General features: G+C 39.1%; 1 protein-coding gene across 4 annotated transcripts in view; it reads left to right on the top strand.

The window, feature by feature from the left end:
• Nucleotides 1-21,064, top strand: part of SCAPER (S-phase cyclin A associated protein in the ER) — a 597,115-nt gene that overhangs the window by 10,064 nt on the left and 565,987 nt on the right. For 3 of the 4 annotated variants that reach the window (XM_023197631.1, XM_023197627.1, XM_023197630.1), the window contains exon 2: nucleotides 10,297-10,361. In XM_023197631.1, coding sequence (XP_023053399.1) covers nucleotides 10,356-10,361 — 6 coding nt within the window. In that variant the 5' untranslated portion in view covers nucleotides 10,297-10,355. Of the gene's footprint in view, nucleotides 1-10,096; nucleotides 10,156-10,296; nucleotides 10,362-21,064 lie in introns of all 4 variants that reach the window. The other variant, XM_023197629.1, reaches the window with a different exon arrangement.

Here is a 21,064-nt window from a genome sequence, read left to right as displayed (position 1 = left end):
GTAGTGGGACTGCAGGCACGTGTCACTGTACCCAGCTAATTTTTTGTATTTTTAGTAGAAATGGGGTTTCACCATGTTGGCCAGGCTGGTCTTGAACTCCTGACCACAGGTGATCTGCCCGCCTTGGCCTCCCAAAGAGCTGGAATTACAGACCTGAGCCACTGTGCCCATCCCTGTCTGTCTTTATGTAGGCTTTTATCACTATAAACTTGCCTCTTAGAACTGCTTTTATTGTATCCCATAAGTTTTGCTATGTTGTGTTACCATTTTCACTTGTTTCAGATACTTTTTGATTTCCCTTTTGATTTTTTCTTTGACCCATTGATTGTTTAGTTGTGTGTTGTTTAATTTTCGCATATTTGTGAATTTTTCAGTTTTCTTCCTGTTATTTCTAGCTTTATATCATTGTGGTCAGAAAAGGTACTTATTTAAATCTTCTTGAAGTTGTTGAATTCTTGAACTTCTTGAATTTTGTGGCCTAACATATGATCTATCCTAGAGAATGTTGTGTGTGCTTGAAAATATGTTGTATATTCTGCTGCTATTGGATGGAATGTTCTACATATGTCTGTTAGGTCCATTTGGCCTATAGGATTGTTCAAGTTCACTGTTTCCTTGTTGATTTTTTTTTTTTGTCTGGATGATTTATCCCTTGTTGAAAGTGAGATATTGAAGTCCCCTACTATTAATGTATTGCTGTCTATTTTTCCCTTCAGTGGTGTTAAAATTTTGGTGCTCCAGTGTTGGGTGCATACATATCTACAGTGGTTATATCCTTTTGATGAATTGCCCCTTTATCATTATGTAATGACTTTCTTTTTTTTTAAATTATTATTATACTTTCAGTTCTAGGGAACATGTGCACAAAGTGCAGGTTTGTTACATAGCTATACATGTGCCATGTTGGTTTGCTGCACCCATCAACTTGTCATTTACATTAGGTATTTCTCCTAATGCTATCCCTCCCCCAGCCTCCACCTCACGACAGGCCCCACCCTGTGTCCAAGTGTTCTCATTTTTCAGTTCCCACCTATGAGTGAGAACATGCAGTGGTTGGTTTTCTGTCCTTGTCATAGTTTGCTGAGAATAATGGTCTCCAACTTCATCCATGTCCCTGCAAAGGAAATGAACTCATCGTTTTTTATGGCTGCATAGTATTCCATGATGCATATGTGCCACATTTTCTTAATCCAGTCTATCACTGATGGACATTTGGGTTGGTTCCAAGTCTTTGCTATTGTGAACAGTGCTACAGTAAACATACGTGTGCATGTGTCTTTATGTGCATGATTTATAATCCTTTGGGGGATATACCCAGTAATGGAATTGCTGGGTCAAATGGTATTTCTAGTTCTAGATCGTTGAGGAATCGCCACACTGTCTTCCACAATGGTTGAACTAATTGACACCCCCACCAACAGTGTAAAAGCATTCCTATTTCTCCACATCCTCTCCAACATCGTTGTTTTCTGACTTTTTAATGATGGCCATTCTAACTAGCATGAGATGGTATCTCATTGTGGTTTTGGTTTGCATTTCTCTGATGGCCAGTGATGATGAGCATTTCTTCATGTGTGTGTTGGCTGCATAAATGTCTTCTTTTGAGAAGTGTCTGTTCATATCCCTTGCCCACTTTTTGATGGAGTTGTTTTTTCTTGTAAATTTGTTTAAGTTCTTTGTAGATTCTGGATATTAGCCCGTAGTCAGATGGATAGATTGCAAAAATTTTCTCCCATTCTGTAGGTTGCCTGTTCACTCTGTTGATAGTTTCTTTTGCCGTGCAGGAGCTATTTAGTTTAGTTAGATCCCATTTGACAATTTTGGCTTTTGTTGCCATTGCTTTTGGTGTTTTAGTCATGAAGTCTTTGCCCATGCGTATATCCTCAATGGTATTGCCTAGGTTTTCTTCTAGAGTTTTTATGGTTTTAGGTCTTACATTTAAGTCTTTAATCCATCTTGAATTAATTTTTGTATAATTTTGTATAAGGAAGGGATCCAGTTTCAGCTTTCTACATATGGCTAGCCAGCTTTCCCCGCACCATTTATTAAATAGGGAATCCTTTCCCCATTTCTTGTTTTTGTCAGGTTTGTCAAAGTTCAGATGGTTGAAGTTCAGATGGTTGTAAATGTGTGGTGTTATTTCTGAGGCCTCTGTTCTATTCCATTGGTCTATATATCTGTTTTGGTACCATTACCATGCTGTTTTGGTTACTGTAGCCTTGTAGTATAGTTTGAAGTCAGGTAATGTGAAGTCTCCACCTTTATCATTTTTGCTTAGGATTGTCTTGGCAATGCGCGCCCTTTTTTGGTTCCATATGAACTTTAAAGTAGTTTTTTCCAATTTTGTGAAGAAAGTCATTGGTAACTTGATGGGGATGACATTGAGTCTATAAATTACTTTGGGCAGTATGGCCATTTTCATGATATTGATTCTTCCTATCCGTGAGCATGGAATATTATTCCGTTTGTTTGTGTCCTCTTTTATTTTGTTGAGTAGTGGTTTGTAGTTCTCCTTGAAGAGGTTCTTCACATCCCTTGTAAGTTGGATTCCTAGGTATTTTATTCTCTTTGAAGCAATTGTGAATGGGAGTTCACTCATGATTTGACTCTGTTTGTCTGTTATTGGAGTATAGGAATGCTTGTGATTTTCGCACATTGATTTTGTATCCTGAGACTTTGCTGAAGTTGCTTATCAGCTTAAGGAGATTTTGGGCTGAGACGATGGAGTTTTCTAAATATACAATCATGTCATCTGCAAACAGGGACAATTTGGCTTCCTCGTTTTCTAATTGAATACTCTTTATTTCTTTCTCTTACCTAATTGCCTTGGCCAGAACTTCCAACACTATGTTGAATAGGAGTGGTGAGAGAGGGCATCCTTGTCTTGTGCCAGTTTTCAAAGGGAATGCTTCCAGTTTTTGCCCATTCAGTATGATCTTGACTGTGGGTTTGTCATAAATAACTTATTATTTTGAGATATGTTCCATCAATACCTAGTTTATTGGGAGTTTTTAGCATGAAGGGCTGTTGAATTTTGTCTGAGGCCTTTTCTGCATCTATTGAGATAATCATGTGGTTTTTGTCATTGATTCTGTTTATGTGATGGATTATGTTTATTGATTTGTATATGTTGAGCCAGCCTTGCATCCCAGGGATGAAGCTGACTTGATTGTGGGTGGATAAACTTTTTGATGTGCTATGGATTCAATTTGCCAGTATTCTACTGAGGATTTTTTGCATCGATGTTCATCAGGGGTATTGGTCTAAAATTCCCTTTTTTTGTTGTGTCTCTGCCAGGCTTTGGTATCAGGATGATGCTGGCCTCATAAAATGAGTTAGGGAGGGTTCCCTCTTTTTCTATTGATTGGAATAGTTTCAGAAGGAATGGTACCAGCTCCTATTTGTACCTCTGGTAGAATTTAGCTGTGAATCCATCTGGTCCTGGACTTTTCTTGGTTGGTAGGCTCTTAATTATTGCCTCAATTTCAGAGCCTGTTATTGGTCTATTCAGAGATTCAACTTCTTCCTGGTTTAGTCTTGGGAGGGTGTATGTGTCCAGGAATTTATCCATTTGTTCTGGATTTTCTAGTTTATTTGCGTAGAGGTGTTTATTTATACCACTCTGATGGTAGTTTGTGTTTCTGTGGGCTCTGTGGTGATATCCCCTTTATCATTTTTTATTGTGTCTATTTGATTCTTCTCTCTTTTCTTTTTTATTAGTCTTGCTAGCGGTCTATCAATTTTGTTGATCTTTTCAAAAAACCAGCTCCTGGATTCATTGATTTTTTTGAAGGGTTTTTTGTGTCTCTATCTCCTTCAGCTCTGCTCTGATCTTAGTTATTTCTTGCCTTCTGCTAGCTTTTGAATTTATTTGCTCTTCTCTAGTTCTTTTAATTGTGATGTTAGGGTGTCAATTTTAGATCTTTCCTGCTTTCTCTTGTGGGCATTTAGTGCTATAAATTTCCCTCTACCCACTGCTTTAAATGTGTCCTAGAGATTCTGGTATGTTGTGTCTTTGTTCTGATTGGTTTCAAAGAACATCATTATTTCTGCCTTCGTTTCATTATTTATCCAGTAGTCATTCAGGAGCAGATTGTTCAGTTTCCCTGTATTTGTGTAGTTTTGAGTGATTTTCTTAGTCCTGAGTTCTAATTTGATTGCACTGTGGTCTGAGAGACAGTTTGTTGTGATTTCTTTTCTTTTATATTTGCTGAGGAGTGCTTTACTTCCAATTATGTGGTCAATTTTAGAATAAGTGCGATGTGGTGCTGAGAAGAATATTCTGTTGATTTGGGGTGGAGAGTTCTGTAGATGTCTATTAGGTCCACTTGGTGCAGAGCTAAGTTCAAGTCCTGGATATCCTTGTTAACCTTCTGTTTCGTTAATCTGTCTAATATTGACAGTAGGGTGTTAAGGTCTCCCATTATTATTGTGTAGGAGTCTAAGTCTCTTTGTAGGTCTCTAAGGATTTGCTTTATGAATCTTGGTGCTTCTGTATTGGATGCATGTATATTTAGGATAGCTGCTCTTCTTGTTGAATTGATCCCTTTACCATTATGTAATGGCCTTTGTGTCTTTTGATCTTTGTTGGTTTAAAGTCTGTTTTATCAGAGACTAGGATTGCAACCCCTGCTTTTTTTTTTTGCTTTCCATTTGCTTGGTAGACCTTCCGCCATACTTTAGTTTGAGCCTGTGTGTATCTCTGCACACGAGATGTATCTCCTAAATACAGCACACTGATGGGTCTTGACTCTTTGTCCAGTTTGCCAGTCTGTGTCTTTTAATTGAGGCATTTAGCCCATTTACATTTAAGGTTAATATTGTTATGTGTGAATTTGATCCTGTCATTATGATGTTAGCTGATTATTTTGCCCGTTAATTGATGCAGTTCCTTCATAGCATCGATAGTCTTTACCATTTGACATGTTTTTGCAGTGTCTGGCACCAGTTGTTCTTTTCCATGTTTAGTGCTTCCTTCAGGAGCTCTTGTAAGGCAGGCCTGATGGCAACAAAATCTTTCAGCATTTGCTTGTCTATAAAGGATTTTATTTCTCCTTTACTTAAGAAGCTTAGTTTCACTGGATATGAAATTATGGGTTGAAAATTCTTTAGGAATGTTGAATATTGGCACCTACTCTCTTTTGCCTTGTAGGGTTTCTGCCAAGAGATGTGCTGTTAGTCTGATGGGCTTCCCTTTGTGGGTAACCTGACCTTTCTCTCTGGCTGCCCTTAACACTTTTTCCTTCATTTCAACCTTTGTGAATCTGACAATTATGTGTCTTGGGGTTTCTCTTCTCGAGGAGTATCTTTGTGGTGTTCTCTGTATTTCCTGAATTTGAATGTTGGCCTGCCTTGCTAGGTTGGGGAAGTTCTCCTGGATAATACCCTGCAGAGTGTTTTCCAACTTGATTCCATTCTCCCCATCAGTTTCAGGTGCACCAATCAAACATAGATTTGGTCTTTTCACATAGTCCATATTTCTTGGAGGCTTTGTTCGTTTCTTTTTACTCTTTTTTTGTCTAATCTTCTCACTTCATTTCGTTAATTTGATCTTCAGTCACTGATATTTTTTCTTCCACTTGATTGAATTGGCTATTGAAGCTTGTGCATGCGTCACGAAGTTCTCCTGCCATGGTTTTCAGCTCCATCAGGTCATTTAAGGTCTTCTCTCCACTGTTCATTCTAGTTAGCCATTCGTGTAACCTTTTTTCAAGATTTTTAGCTTCCTTGCAATGGGTTAGAACATGCTTCTTTAGTTTGGAGAAGTTTGTTATTACCGACCTTCTAAAGCCTGCTTCTGTCAACTTGTCATTCTCCATCCAGCTTTGTTCTGTTGCTGGTGAGGAGCTGTGATCCTTTGGAGGAGAAGAGGCACTCTGGTTTTTAAGAATTTTCAGCTTTTCTGCTCTGGTTTCTCCCCATCTTTGTGGTTTTATCTGCCTTTGGTCTTTGATGTGGGTAACCTACAGATGAGGTTTTGGTGTGGATGTCATTTTTGTTGATGTTGATGCTATTCCTTTCTGATTGTTAGTTTTCCTTATAACAGTCAGGTCCCTCAGCTGCAGATCTGTTGGAGTTTGCTGGAGGTCCACTCCAGACCCTGTGTGCCTGGGTATCACCAGTGGAGGCTGCAGAACAGCAAATATTGCAGAACAGTAAATATTGCTGCCTGATCCTTCCTCTGAAAGCTTCGTCCCAGAGGGGCCCTTGCCTGTATGAGGTGTCTGTTGGCCCCTCCTGGGAGGGATCTCACCGTTAGGCTACACGGCAGTCAGGGACCCACTTCAGGAGGCAGCCTGTCTGTTCTCAGAGCTCAAACGCCATGCTGGGAGAGCCACTGCTTTCTTCAGAGCCATCAGACAGGGACATTTAAGTCTGCAGAAGTTGTCTGCTGCTTTTTGTTCAGCTGTGCCCTGCCCACAGAGGTAGAGTCTGTAGAGGCAGTAGGCCTTGCTGAGCTGTGGGGGGCTCTGCCTAGTTCAAGCTTCCTGGCTGCTTTGTTTACCTACTCAAGCCTCAGCAATGGTGGATGGCCCTCCTCCACTAGGCTGCAGCCTTGCAGGTTGATCTCAGACTGTTGCACCAGCAGTGAGCAAGGCTCTGTGGGCGTGGGACCCGCTGAGCCAGGCATGGGAGAAAATCTCCTAGTCTGTGAGTTGCTAAGAACATGGGAAAAGTGCAGTATTTGGGCGAGAGTGTACCGATTTTCCAGGTACAGTCTGTCACGGCTTTCCTTGGCTGGGAAGGGGAAATCCCTGACCCCTTGCACTTCCCAGGTGAGGCAACACCCCAGCCTGCTTCGGCTCGCCCTCTGTGGGCTATACCTACTGTCCAACCAGTCCCAATGAGATGAACCAGGTACCTCAGTTGGAAGTGCAGAAATCACCCGTTTTCTGTGTTGATCACACTGGAAGCTGCAGACTGGAGCTGTTCCTATTCGGCCATCTTGGAACACACTCTGACTTTTTAAAAAACTTTTATTTTAAGTTCAGGGGTACAAGTGTAGGTTTGTTATGTTGGTAAACTTGTGTCATGGGACTTTGTTGTACAGATTATTTCACTACCCAAGTATTCAACATAGTACCCATCAATTATTTTTCCTGATCCCCTCCCTCCTCCCACCCTCCACTCTCCGAAAGGCCCCAGTGCATGCTGTTCCCCTCTATGTGTCCATGTGTTTTCATCATTTAGCTCTCACATGTAAGTGAGAACATGCGGTGTTTGGTTTTCTGTTCCTGTGTTAGTTTGCTATGGATAATGGCCTCTAGCTACATTCATGTACCTGCAAATGACATGATCTCATTCTTTTTTATGACTCCATGATATTCCCTGTTGTATATGTACCACATTTTCTTTATCCAGTCATTGAGGGCATTTAGGTTGATTCCATGTCTTTGCTATTGTGAATCGTGCTGTAATGAACATACAGGTGTATGTGTCTTTATAATAGAATGATTTATGTTCCCTTGGGTATATACCCAGTAATGGGATTGAATGATATTTCTGTCTTTAGGTCTTTGAGGAATCACCACAGTATCTTCCACAATGGCTGAACTTAATTTACACTGCCACCAACAGTGTATAAGTGTTCCTTTTTCTCCAGAACCTTGCCAGCATCTGAATTTTTTATTTTTATTTATTTATTTTTCAGAGAGAGTCTCACTCTGTTGCCCAGGCTGGAGTGCAGTGGTGAGATCTTGGCTCACTGCAACCTCTGCCTCTCGGGTTCAAGCAATTCTCCTGCCTCAGCCTCCCAAGTAGCTGGGATTACAGGAGCGCACTACCACACCCAGCTAATTTTTGTATTTTGAGTAGAGACAGGATGTTTCCCTGTTGCCCAGGCTAGTCTTGAACTCTTGACCTCACACAGTTTATTCATTGTGTGAATATGCATTTTATTTATCCATTCATCAGGTGATCTGCCCACCTCGGCCTCTCAATGTGCTGGGATTACAGGAGTGAGCGACCATGCCCAGCTGTGAGTTTTATTTTTATACATTTTCACATTGTTAGCATCCTTTTAAAAAATTTGTATAAATTTATAGGGTTCATGTACAATTTTGTGGGAATGTGAATTATTACACCCTCTATGGAAAACACTATGGGGATGTCTTGAAAAACTAAAAAATAGAATTACCATTTGATCCAACAATCCCACTACTGGATATCTACCCAATGGAAATCAATATGCCAAAATGATACCTGCACTTATATGTTTATTGCAGCGTATTCACAGTAGTAAAGATAAGAAATCAGCTTGTGTCTTATCAACAGATGAATGATTAGTCTTCTTTTGTTTCAACTTGAATAACTTCTTTTAGCCTTTTTGTAAGGTGGGACGAACTCCCACAGCTTTTCTTTGTTTGGTAGTGTTATGATTTTAAATCGGGCCAGGTGTGCATGGTGGCCCATGCCTTTAATCCCAGCACTTTGGGAGACTGAGGTGGGGTGGATTGCTTAAGCCCAATAGTTCAAGACCAGCCTAGGCAACGTGGTGAAACCCCGTCTGTGCCAAAAAATAAAAAAATTACCCAGGCATGGTGGTGTGCACCTGTAGTCCCAGCTACTCAGGAGGCTGAGGTGGGAAGATGGCTTTAGTCAGGGAGGCAGAGGTTGCAGTGAGCCAAGATTGCACCATTGCACTCCAGTCTGGGCGATAGAGCCAGGCCCTGTCTCAAAATGAGTGAATGAATTAACAAATGTTATATGGGAAGGCTTCATTGAGAGTGACATTTGTGCAAAGTGAATTGGGAGTGTTCCACATAGGAGGTCCAACAAGTGTAAACCCATAATGCTAGAATATGTCTGGCATGCTGGGAAACATAAAGAGGCCAGTGTGATTGGAGTACAATGAATGCTGGGGAGAATGGGTATATGGAATTGGAAAATTTTGGACATGATAGGCTACTGTGAGGACTTTGGCTTTTACTCTGAGTGAGATGGAAAGATGTTGGAGGTTTGTGAGCAGAGGTAGTACATTGAAAAAATAGAATAGCTTTACTGATAAATGATTCATATACTATATAATTTCCCCATTTAAAAATTTTTTTTAGTATATTCACAGATGTTTGCAGCCATCACCATAATTACTTTTAGAACATTTTCATCACCCGCTAAGGAAACCCTGTGCTTATTAGCAGTTACTCTCATTTTCTCCTAACCTCTCAGCCTTCAGCAATCTCTCTTTTCTGACACTATGGATTTGACTGTTCTGGACATTTCACATATGTGGAATCATACAATTTGTATTCTTTTATAACTAGCTTCTTTCACTTAGCATGTATTATAGCATGTATTAGCACTTTCTTCTTTTTTTTTTTGGTCTTTTATCCATTTTTATGTCCTTTTATTCATTGTGTGAATATGCATTTTATTTATCCATTCATCAGTTGACGGGTATTTGGGTTGTTTCTACTTTTTAGCTGTTATGAATAATGCTGCTGTGAACATTTGTATATACATTTTTTTCTGGACATATGTTTACTGGTACTGCATTTTAAAGGAGCATATTTTATTGACAAAGGATAAATGATCTAGGTTTTCTTCCAGAAGGAGGTTTGGTTCCGGTTGCCGCTTTCTTTTTTTTGTTCACTGACTCTTCATACAGGGTTAGGTCTTTTTTTTTTTTTTTTTTTCTTGTTAAGCAATTTCCCGGTCCCTTTCTCTTCTGTCTGGTTTCCCTGACTTGGATTTCTTTGAGTAAAAGTTTGGCCATATTAAATAGGTTACCTGAAAGGTACTGGCTGTTATACTTAGAGCCTTATGTAATTGTTAATTAAGATATTCTGATAAAATCTTAGTTTATGAACGTTCTTAAGGAAAGTTACACAGGGTTTTCTATGCTGAGTTGAGACTCATTAGTGAGTCAGTTCAGTGAAAGCAGCATTTAAAAACCGAAATAGAATACAGAAGGAAATATTAGAATGCATCTGTTACTTTACGAAACTTTTAATTTAGTTAAACGTGTACGAACTGGGTAAGATATAAAACGTGTATGTGTTTATGGGTTGTAGTAAAAAAGTTTGGAACCCCTCTGGGTTAGGATGTCCATGTAATTAATACTGTTCCTTTTCCATTTTATTTTTATTTTTTGGAGAGCATTGAGGTCTTGTTCAGCATGGAGTATTTAAAGCCTGCTATATTATACCCCAACAGGTAATATAAAGGAGCAGTTTTTTTTTTGTTGTTGTTGTTTAATGTAAGTGTGGGGATGAGATTTGTATCTTTTTATGAATAATTATGGTTTTCTGGTAATGTTATAACTAAGCATATATATATATTTTTATTGTATTGTAGGAGTCATACTCCATGGGTTTATGTGATAAATGATCTTGGCATAGAAGAGAATTTAAAGAATGATGGTAAGTGATATCTTAAAGACTAGCCTTAGTTTTTTTGCCTTTCTCTTTTCTTCCTTTCTTTTATCTTTTTTAATGTAATAGTTGTGTCATTCAAGATACCCTATGGAACACATTGTCATAAAGCACAGTGATAAAGTGAGCAACTATGAATGTACTATTCAACCTTAGAACCCAGGAACCCTGTTGCTCCTCAGGCTTGCCTCTAACACTTATGGTACCTAGGTTAGGAATACGAGTGGAAGCCAGCTTTTAAAATGTCTTAAGATTAAATAGTTACCAATCAATGCATACTAACAGCCTGACCTGGCCTCCTATCCAGGGTCCAGCCGGGTCTTAAAGGAATCTACTCTCCCTGGGTCAGGTAGGGTAGAAGATGGGCTAGGGTAGTTCTTGAATCTAGTATGGGGACTGATGTGAAATTCCCCAGAGAGCCAGGGAAAAACAGGTTTCTGTCCCCCACACTTTACTTTTCTAACTCAACATTTTTCAGGCAATTCCAAACATCTTCTTAAACTACTCAAATTGAGGAGGAGAAAGGAATGTAAGTATATAGGGAGTCCAGTCTGCCTGGATACTTCCTTTGGGATAGTTGGGGTGACTAACCTTAATCAAAAGCAAATTCTTGCTCTGGTTTTTCCAGCACAGATGCTGATTTGCCTTCTTCCTTCTCCTCTTATTGTGTCTGCCCTAGGGGGACCCAGTTTAGTTTGGGAGTCCCTCTCTCTTAATTTGTGTTCACTCAATTAGTTACTGATCCCTTTTGGATTTTGGTGTTTTTGATAGGTACAACCTTCTAAAGTGTGGGGCTCAGGGCAGAGCCCCTTCTTCTGGTTGAAAGAGCAGGAGAGGGCTGGGTGTGGTGGCTCACGCCTGTAATCCCAGCACTTTGGGAGGCCTAGATGGGCAGATCACGAGGTCAGGAGATCAAGACCATCCTGGCTAACACGGTGAAACCCCATCTCTGCTAAAAATACAAAAAATTGGCCAGGCGTGGTGGCAGGCGCCTGTAGGCCCAGCTACTCGAGAGGCTGAGGCAGGAGAATGGTGTGAACCCAGGAGGCGGAACTTGCAATGAGCCAAGATCTCACCACTGCACTCCAGCCTGGGCGACAAAGTGAGACTCCGTCTCAAAAAAAGAAAAAAGAAAAAAAAAAAAAAGAGCAGGAGAGCATATTTGTTGTGTGCTCTTATGTCATCCCTCCCCACTTCATACTCTTCCTCAGTTCTAAGGTTTTGATTTTTCATATCTGTCATTTGGAGTTATTTTCTGTTGGTCTGCTTTTGGGTCTTTTGGTCATAAACTATGCTTTTGTTTGCCAGAAGATTTCTTTTTTTTAATCTGCCCTAATTTTGAAAGATGGTCTTAGAGGGAATAGAAGTCTAGGTTGACAGATTCTTTGTTTTCTTAATATCTTTTTTTTTCTTCTTGAGACAGAGTCTCTCTTTGTCACGTAGTCTGGAGTGCAGTGGCATAATCATAGCTCACTGCAGTTTTTACCACCTGGGCCCAAGCAGTCCTCCCACCTCAGCCAAGTAGCTTGGAACTATGCCACCACGCTTGGCCAATTTTTTTATTTTTTATTTTTTTGTAGTGATAGGGTCTTGCTTTGTTGCCCAGGCTGGTCTTGAACTCCTGACCTCAAGTGATCCTCCTGCGTTGGTCTTCTTCCACAGTGCTGGGATTACAGACATGAGCCACTATGCCTGGTCTATCTTAGTATCTTGACAAAAGAGATTCCACTGTCCTAATATGCAGCATTTACATAGTTCAAAATTCAGACTATAAAACAATGTTCATTTAGAGAAATTCAACTTTCTTTTCTCTTCTTTCTCTTCTTCCCTTGTGGGTAACATTAAAATTTTTTTAAATTGTAATTTCTAAAATTTAAATTGTGCTAATACAAATAACATGACATTTACCATCTGAAACATTTTTAAGTATACAGTTCAGTGATATTAAGTATATTCATATTGTTATGCAGTTATCAGTATTACTCATCTTCAGAACTCCTTGTCTTGCAATATTGAAACTCTATATACATTACACAATAATTTCCCATTTCCCCTTACCCCCTTCTCCTGTACCACTTGCTGTGTCTGTGATTTTGACTACTTTATGTACCACATATAAGTGAAATCATCCAGTATTTGTCTTTTTGTGTTTGGCTTATTTCATTTAGCATAATGTCTTCAAGACTTATCCATATTGTAGCATATATCAGAATTTCCTTCCTCTTTAAGACTGAATAATATTCTGTTGTCAGTATATATTACATTTTGCTTACCCATTCATCAGACACTTGGACTGTTTCCCCTTTTTAGCTATTGTGAATGATGATGCTATGAACATGGGTGTACAGATAGATATCTCTTCAAGACTGTTTTCAGGCCAGACTCAATGACTTACGCCTGTAATCCTAGCACTTTGGAAGGCTGAGCCAGTTGGCTCACTTGAGGTCAGGAGTTTGAGACCAACTTTGCCAACCCTGGCTCTACTAAAAATACAAAAATCAGCTGGCATGGTGATATGCACCTTTAATCCCAGCTACGTGAGAGGCTGAGGCATGAGAATCACTTGAATGCAGGAGGCAGAGGTTGCAGTGAGCCATGATCATACCACTGCACTCTAGCCTGGGTGTCAGAGCAAGACTCTGTCTCCAAAAAGTAAATAAATAAATAAAATAGTGAAGAACTGTTTTCAGTTATTTTGGGTACATAACCAGAAGTGGAACTTCTAGATAATATGGTAAATCTACTTTTAATTTTTGGAGAAACTGTCATAGTGTTTTCCGCAGTGGCTGCAACATTTAAAATTCCCACCAACAGTGCACAAGGGTTCCAATTTTTCCACGTTCTCGCCAACATTTTTTCTGTTTTTTTGATAGTAGTCATTTTAATGGGTGCATGGGTAATCATTTTTATTAATGTTTGATTTATCCTTTATATTTTCAAACAGAAGAATGTGTATATTTATATGTATATACATGTGTTTTTCTTTTTTGACCCTAAAGATAATATATTTTAGTATCTTGGGAGGTTTTTTTTTTTACTCAGCAATATATTCTAGAGTGTTAAAGATCTTAATTTCTTTTTATAGCTGCATACTATTTCCTATTGATCTTTGTTTTAAAACTCTAGCAGGTAAGATATAGTAAAGCTTTTCTTATCTGCCAATTGTGACTCTAAGGAATATGTCCAAAAACCTGAAAGTAAATGAAAAATGCCTACGATCATACACAACAGATAGTCCACACACTGTAAGTATATTCACTGTACTTGCAGAATTCTTGAGTTCCTTATTCAGAACTATAATAGTACATTTCCCATAAGCCTAGCAAATAAGAATTGACAGCTAATAGCTTGTTAGGGAAGAGGAGAAAATAATTAATAATTAAGCTTTTGTGTCCTACTTAATCATCAGGAAGTAAAGAACTAAAAAATCTTTAACAACATTTTTGTCTGTGCCCATTTATTTTAGGACAACTATCTTTGGTATTTCTATAACTCCTGAGGCATAATTAAATTATAGTATCATATAGAAGTTGGTGTTCATAGTGATAACCTGAAGTTATCAAGAAAAGAGTAGGTTTCTTTAGTAGCCTCTGTTGCAGAGGTCAAGGAAATGTGTTTAGAGATTTTCATACAAAATAGTAAAACCAAAAAGAATTTGTGCTTAGCAGGGAAAACTTCAGTTATCAATTTATGTAGACTGGATTAAGAAAATGTGACACATATACACCATGGAATATTATGCAGCCATAAAAAAGGATGAGTTTGCGTCCTTTGTAGGGACATGGATGCAGCTGGAAACCATCATTCTTAGCAAACTATCACAAGAACAGAAAACCAAACACCGCATGTTCTCACTCATAGGTGGGAACTGAACAATGACATCACTTGGATTCGGGAAGGGGAACATCACACATCGGGGCCTATCATGGGGTGGGAGGGGGGAGGGATTGCATTGGGAGTTATACCTGATATAAATGACGAATTGATGGGTGTTGACGAGTTGATGGGTGTAGCACACCAACATGGCACAAGTATACATATGTAACAAACCTGCGCATTATGCACATGTACCCTAGAACTTAAAGTATAATAATAATAAAAAAAGGAACACCTCCTTTCCCAATAATGTTCATTTATTGATTTTTTTAAAAAATCATTCTGCCAGTTCATTCATTCGTGACATATTTATGTGCCAGGCGCCATCCTAGACAGTGAGAATAGAGTAGTGAACAAAACCTAGTCCTTCAGAAACTTACTGTCTAATGGGAAGACAGAATAAACACATTAAATGTATGATTTAAAATATAATTGTATAATATAAGTATTACAAAGGAGTACAAATTGGTTGGAGTATATAAAAGGAATCCTGGCCAAGTCTTGGGGTTGAAGAAAACTTAGCCTTAGGAAGTTACATTTAAGTTGGAATTCAAAAGATCATTAGGCTTTGGCTGGGCTAAGAGGAATACTCTTCTTAATCAGGATGCTTTCAGTAGCAAGTAGAGTTGGCTTCAGATAAGAGTTGATCCAGTGGCTCAACAGTGTCATCAAGAATTTGATTGCTTTTCCTCCACTTACTCTGGCTTCTGTTCTGTTGCCATTATTTTAAGACTTGCTGTCTTTATGATCCCTAGATGGTTAGCAGTAGTTTTCAAAGCTGTATATTCCCTAATATATGGCCAGTAGGAGAGTCTTTTCTTTAACATTCCAGTAAAAGATCTGAGATCCTCAGTTCTGATCACCTTAGGTCACATGCTCACCTCTGGATCAGTTGTTGTGGATAGGTGAGCAGATTGACTTAGGCAAGGTCATGTGCTGCGCCCTGGAGTTAGGGACAAAATGTGCTTATCTAGAACCACAAGGGACCCCAACAAAAACTGTTAGGAAAGGAGGATGTAGAGAATGAATGCTAGGGAGGAAGCCAATAAATGTGCATTATAGAGGGTCAGATTATTCCACATAGAAGAAATAATTCTGTGTAAATGTCCTGAATTAGGATGGAGCTTGGTGCTTATAGGGAACTGAATGAAAGTCAGTGATATTGGAGCATGGCAAAGGAGGAAAAGTATAGTACAAGATGAGACTGGAGGCCAGGTCATGTATTTATAGGTAATACCAGATTTCCAAAGTGGTGCTGCCAGTTTCGTTTCCTGTCAGTAGTGTATGGGAGGAGTTGCCCTAGATCCTCACCAGTACACAGTATCATTTATTTATTAAAAAATTTTTTTAGTAATTTTGATGACCGATTCTTAGTACTTTTTCATTTGATTATTGGCCATTTAGGTATCATTTGTGAAGTGCGTACTCAAGTTTCCCGTTCTTTTTCTTTTGATGCGGAGCCTCGCTCTGTCCCCCGGGCTAGAGTGCAGTGGCCAGATCTCTGCTCACTGCAAGCTCTGCCTCCCGGGTTTACGACATTCTCCTGCCTCAGCCTCCCAAGTAGCTGGGACTACAGGCGCCCGCCACCTTGCCCAGCTAGTTTTTGTATTTTTAGTAGAGACGGGGTTTCACCGTGTTAGCCAGGATGGTCTCGATCTCCTGACCTCGTGATCCGCCCGTCTCGGCCTCCCAAAGTGCTGGGATTACAGGCTTGAGCCACCGCGCCCGGCTCCTGTTCATTTTTTTATTGACCCAGTAGACTTCTTTTTTGACTCAGTGTCTGTCTTCTTCTTCCTCTTCTTTTTTTCTTTTTTAAATAGAGACTGGGTCTCACTGTGTTGCCCAGGCTGGTCTCAAACTCCTGAGCTCAAATAATTCTCCTGCCTTGGCCTCCCAAAGTCCTGGGATTACTGGCATGAGCTACCATGCCTGGCCTTGACTCAGTGTCTTTCTTTTTTTGCGATTGATTTAAGGAGTTCTTTATCTTGAGTCTAAGACCGTTGGCACCTTTGGCACTTCTCCTACTCTGTAGCTTGCTTTTTCATTTTTTAATACCGTCTTTTCAATAGGATCTGTTCTTTGGTTATTAAATTTTTCCTTTATGATTAGTACCTTTTGTGTCCTGATTATTTCTTTCTACCTGAAAATCATGAAAATATTCCCCTGTATCATTTTTGGTAACTTTTAATTTCATTGTAATTTTAAATTTAAGAAAGGTTGTAAGAAGACTATGAGGAATTCTCATATATCCTTTTGCCAGATTTACCAATTGCTAATTTTGCCCCATTAGTTTTATTCTTTCCTTTCTCTCTTTGGGTGTGTGAAACACACATGTGTCTGTAAATATACATCCATCCATATACACATATCTACCTGCACACATAGATCAATATATACTTTTCTCCCTGAACCATTTGAGAGTATTTGAAGCCAACATACTTCTTCATCCATAAATACTTCAATGTGTATTTACTAAGAATTAAGGACATTCTTTTATATGACCACAATTCAGTGATCAAAATGTGGAAATTTAACATTCATGCTGTATTATTATATAATCCACAGTAGATATTCAAAATTTGTCATTATCTGAATGATGTATTTTATAGTTATTTTCTTCTTGATCCATTTAGTTGTCAGGTCTGTTTGTTCTTCTTTAATCTGGAGCAATTCTTCAGCCTTTCTTGACTGTCATTTTTGAAGACTACAGAACAGTTATTTTGAAGAATGTCTCCTCAATTTAGGTGATGTTTCATCATGATTAGGTTCAGGTTTTGCATTTTAGGCAGAGTATCACATGAATGATGATGTGTCCTTCTCAATACATCACATAGGAGGTATATTATTTGAATTCGTCCTGCTTGTTAACTTTGATCACTTTGTTAATGTAGTGTCAAGCTTTTCTGCTTTAAAGTTTGTGTTTTCTCTTTTGATATTTGTAAGTAATTTGTGGAGAGGCACTTTGAGGCTGTGTAAATATACAGTACCTTATCAAACTGTCACTGATTTACTCATTAGTTAAAGATCTGTGAGGAAAAAGCTTATGTTCTCCTGTTATCTGAACTCTGATTTTTAATTGTATTTAATGTAATCTGACATTATCATTATTTATTTTGATACTCAGATTGTCCCAGATTAGCCAGTGGGTGACTTTAAGCTGGCTCTTGGATTTTTTTTTTTTTTTTTTTTTTTTGAGACAGGGTCTCTGTGACCCAGGCAAGAGTGCAGTGGCGTAATTATAGCTCACTGCCGCCTCAACTTCCTGGGCCCAAGCCAGCCTCCTGCCTCAGTCTCCTGAGTAGCTGGGCCAATTTATAAAATTTTTTCTAGAGATGGGGGGTCTCCCTATGTTTCCCAGGCTGGTCTTGAACTCCTGGACTGAAGCAGTCCTCCTGCTTCCGCTTCCCAGAGTGTTGGGATTACAGTTGTGAATCACTGTACCCAGCCAAGTTTATTTGGTATGTCCATGTTATTCTTTGAGCGTTTCTATACTTTCTAGTGTGACAAGCTGCTGTAGGTTCAGCTTGTAATTTCCCTGTTTTATTCTTTTTCTCACCTTATTACACAGACTAGGACTTTCAATATAACATTGAATTTATATTCACAGGAGGCAGAGGTTGCAGTGAGCTGAGATCGCACCACTGCACTCCAGCTTGGGTGACAGAACGAGACTCCGTCTCAAAAAAAAAAATTGGAGCAGAAAAAAAATTTGAAAGGGAATGGCTCTAAAACTGACAAAAGCTATCAGCCAAATTCTCCCAGAAGCTCTACAAATCCCTAAGCAGGATACATACAAAGAAAACCAAACATAAGTATATCACAGAAAAACTGATGAAAACCTGAAACAAAGAAAATCTTTTTTTTTTTTTGAGACGGAGTCTCGCTCTGTCACCCAGGCTGGAGTGCAGTGGCCGGATCTCAGCTCACTGCAAGCTCCGCCGCCCGGGTTTACGCCATTCTCCTGCCTCAGCCTCCCGAGTAGCTGGGACTACAGGCGCCCGCCACCTCGCCCGGCTAGTTTTTTTGTATTTTTTAGTAGAGACGAGGTTTCACCGTATTAGCCAGGATGGTCTTGATCTCCTGACCTCGTGATCTGCCCGTCTCGGCCTCCCAAAGTGCTGGGATTACAGGCTTGAGCCACCACGCCCGGCCAACAAAGAAAATCTTAAGAGTGTACAGAGACAGTAAGACCTCATTACCTTCAAAGGGGTGACAAAAAAACTCAGCTGATTTTCCAACAAACAGACATGATAAATGTCAGTAAACAGTGGAGCACCTTTAAAGTACTGAAAGAAAATTGCTGTTTTCTAGTATAAAAAGTATTCTAATCTAGTATGATAATATAGTATAATAATCTAGGTTTGCATGCAAACCTACATTCTACTATTATACTACATTATGTACTATATATACTATATTATACTATTATACTATAACTAATGCAGTATAATAATCTAGGTTTGCATGCAAATGAAGAACACCAAAAAACAGTAAAAATATGAATAAAAGTATAAATACAAACTATATGAAAGTACTATAATCTTATGAAATTTTAAAGATATGAAAAACAAAGTATATCCCGGCCTCCCAAAGTGCTGGGATTACAGGCGTGAGGCATGGCTCCTGGCCCTTTTATTAGTTTTTAAATAGATATTTTGACATATTTCTGCATGGCAGTTATTTAGTTTTTTCACTTTGAAGGTATTATTTTATTGGCTTGCATTTATTGCTTCTATTTCTTATAGAATGTCACTTGTCAGTTTTATTCTTATTAATTTGAGGTTACTTGTGATTACTTCTAAGGTTTTCTTTCTTTTTTTCTTTTGGTTGTCAGTACTTTTTTACCCTAATATGTCTATCGTTTGCCTTTTTATTTTACTTTTTTATTAAAAAAATCACAATTTTATTCATAGTGCCTGTTGGTTCATGGTATGATCTTTTTTGTTAGTTTTGGAAAGTTCTTAGCCTTTATGTGCTCTAATCCCATTTTTGTTTCTCTTTTCCTCAGATTTCAGTTTTTGCTTCTATGTTTGATCTTTTTAAAAATTTCTTATGTCTCTTTTGCTCTTTTCTATTTTTTTTTCCTGTTTTAATTGGGATGTTTTAGTCTAATTCACTAATTTCTTGTTAAACCATTCATTGAGTTCTTAATTTCAGTTTTTTCATTTTTCAGTTTTGTAATTTCTACTTGACTTTTTTTTTTTTTTTTTTTTGAGACGGAGTCTCGCTCTGTCGGCCAGGCTGGATTGCAGTGGCTGGAGCTCAGCTCACTGCAAGCTCCGCCTCCCCGGTTTACGCCATTCTCCCGCCTCAGCCTCTGGAGTAGCTGGGACTATAGGCGCCCGCCACCTTGCGCGGCTAGTTTTTTGTATTATTTTAGTAGAGACGGGATTTCACCGTGTTAGCCAGGATGGTCTCAATCTCCTGACCTCGTGATCCGCCCATCTTGGCCTCCCAGAGTGCTGGGATTACAGGCTTGAGCCACCGCGCCCGGCCTCTACTTGATTTATTTATTTATTTATTTTTATTTTTTATTATACTTTAAGTTCTAGGGTACATGTGCATAACGTGCAGGTTACATATGTATACATGTGCCATGTTGGTGTGCTGCACCCATCAACTCGTCAGCACCCATCAATTCATCATTTATATCAGGTATAACTCCCCAATGCAATCCCTCCCCCCTCCCCCCTCCCCATGATAGGCCCCAGTGTGTGATGTTCCCCTTCCCGAGTCCAAGTGAGCTCATTGTTCAGTTCCCACCTATGAGTGAGAACATGCGGTGTTTGGTTTTCTCTTCTTGTGATAATTTGCTAAGAATGATGGTTTCCAGCTGCATCCATGTCTCTACAAAGGACGCAAACTCATCCTTTTTTATGGCTGCATAGTATTCCATGGTGTATATGTGCCACATTTTCTTAATCCAGTCTGTCACTGATGGACATTTGGGTTGATTCCAAGTCTTTGCTATTGTGAATAGTGCCGCAATAAACATACGTGTGCATGTGTCTTTGTAGTAGCATAATTTATAATCCTTTGGGTATATACCCAGTAGTGGGATGGCTGGGTCATATGGTACATCTAGTTCTAGATCCTTGAGGAATCGCCATACTGTTTTCCATAATGGTTGAACTAGTTTACAATCCCACCAACAGTGTAAAAGTGTTCCTATTTCTCCACATCCTCTCCAACACCTATTGTTTCCTGATTTTTTAATGATTGCCATTCTAACTGGTGTGAGATGGTATCTCATTGTGGTTTTGATTTGCATTTCTCTGATGGCCAGTGATGATGAGCATTTTTTCATGTGTCTGTTGGCTGTATGAATGTCTTCTTTTGAGAAATGTCTGTTCATATCCTTTCCCCACTTTTGGATGGGGTTGTTTGTTTTTTTCTTGTATATTTGCTTGAGTTCTTTGTAGATTCTGGAAATGAGCCCTTTGTCAGATGAGTAGATTGCAAAAATTTTCTCCCATTCTGTAGGTTGCCTGTTCACTCTGATGGTAGTTTCTTTTGCTGTGCAGAAGCTCTTTAGTTTAATGAGATCCCATTTGTCAATTTTGGCTTTTGCTGCCGTTGCTTTTGGTGTTTTAGACATGAAGTCCTTGCCCATGCCTATGTCCTGAATGGTACTACCTAGATTTTCTTCTAGGGTTTTTATGGTAATAGGTCTAACATTTAAGTCTCTAATCCATCTTGAATTAATCTTCGTATAAGGAGTAAGGAAAGGATCCAGTTTCAGCTTTCTACTTATGGCTAGCCAATTTTCCCAGCACCATTTATTAAATAGGGAATCCTTTCCCCATTTCTTGTTT

This window comes from Piliocolobus tephrosceles, chromosome 6, assembly GCF_002776525.5.
Source record: "Piliocolobus tephrosceles isolate RC106 chromosome 6, ASM277652v3, whole genome shotgun sequence".
Lineage (NCBI taxonomy): Eukaryota > Metazoa > Chordata > Mammalia > Primates > Cercopithecidae > Piliocolobus > Piliocolobus tephrosceles.
The sequence above is the reverse complement of the archived record's forward strand: the minus strand, read 5'-3'. Positions and strand labels throughout refer to the sequence as shown.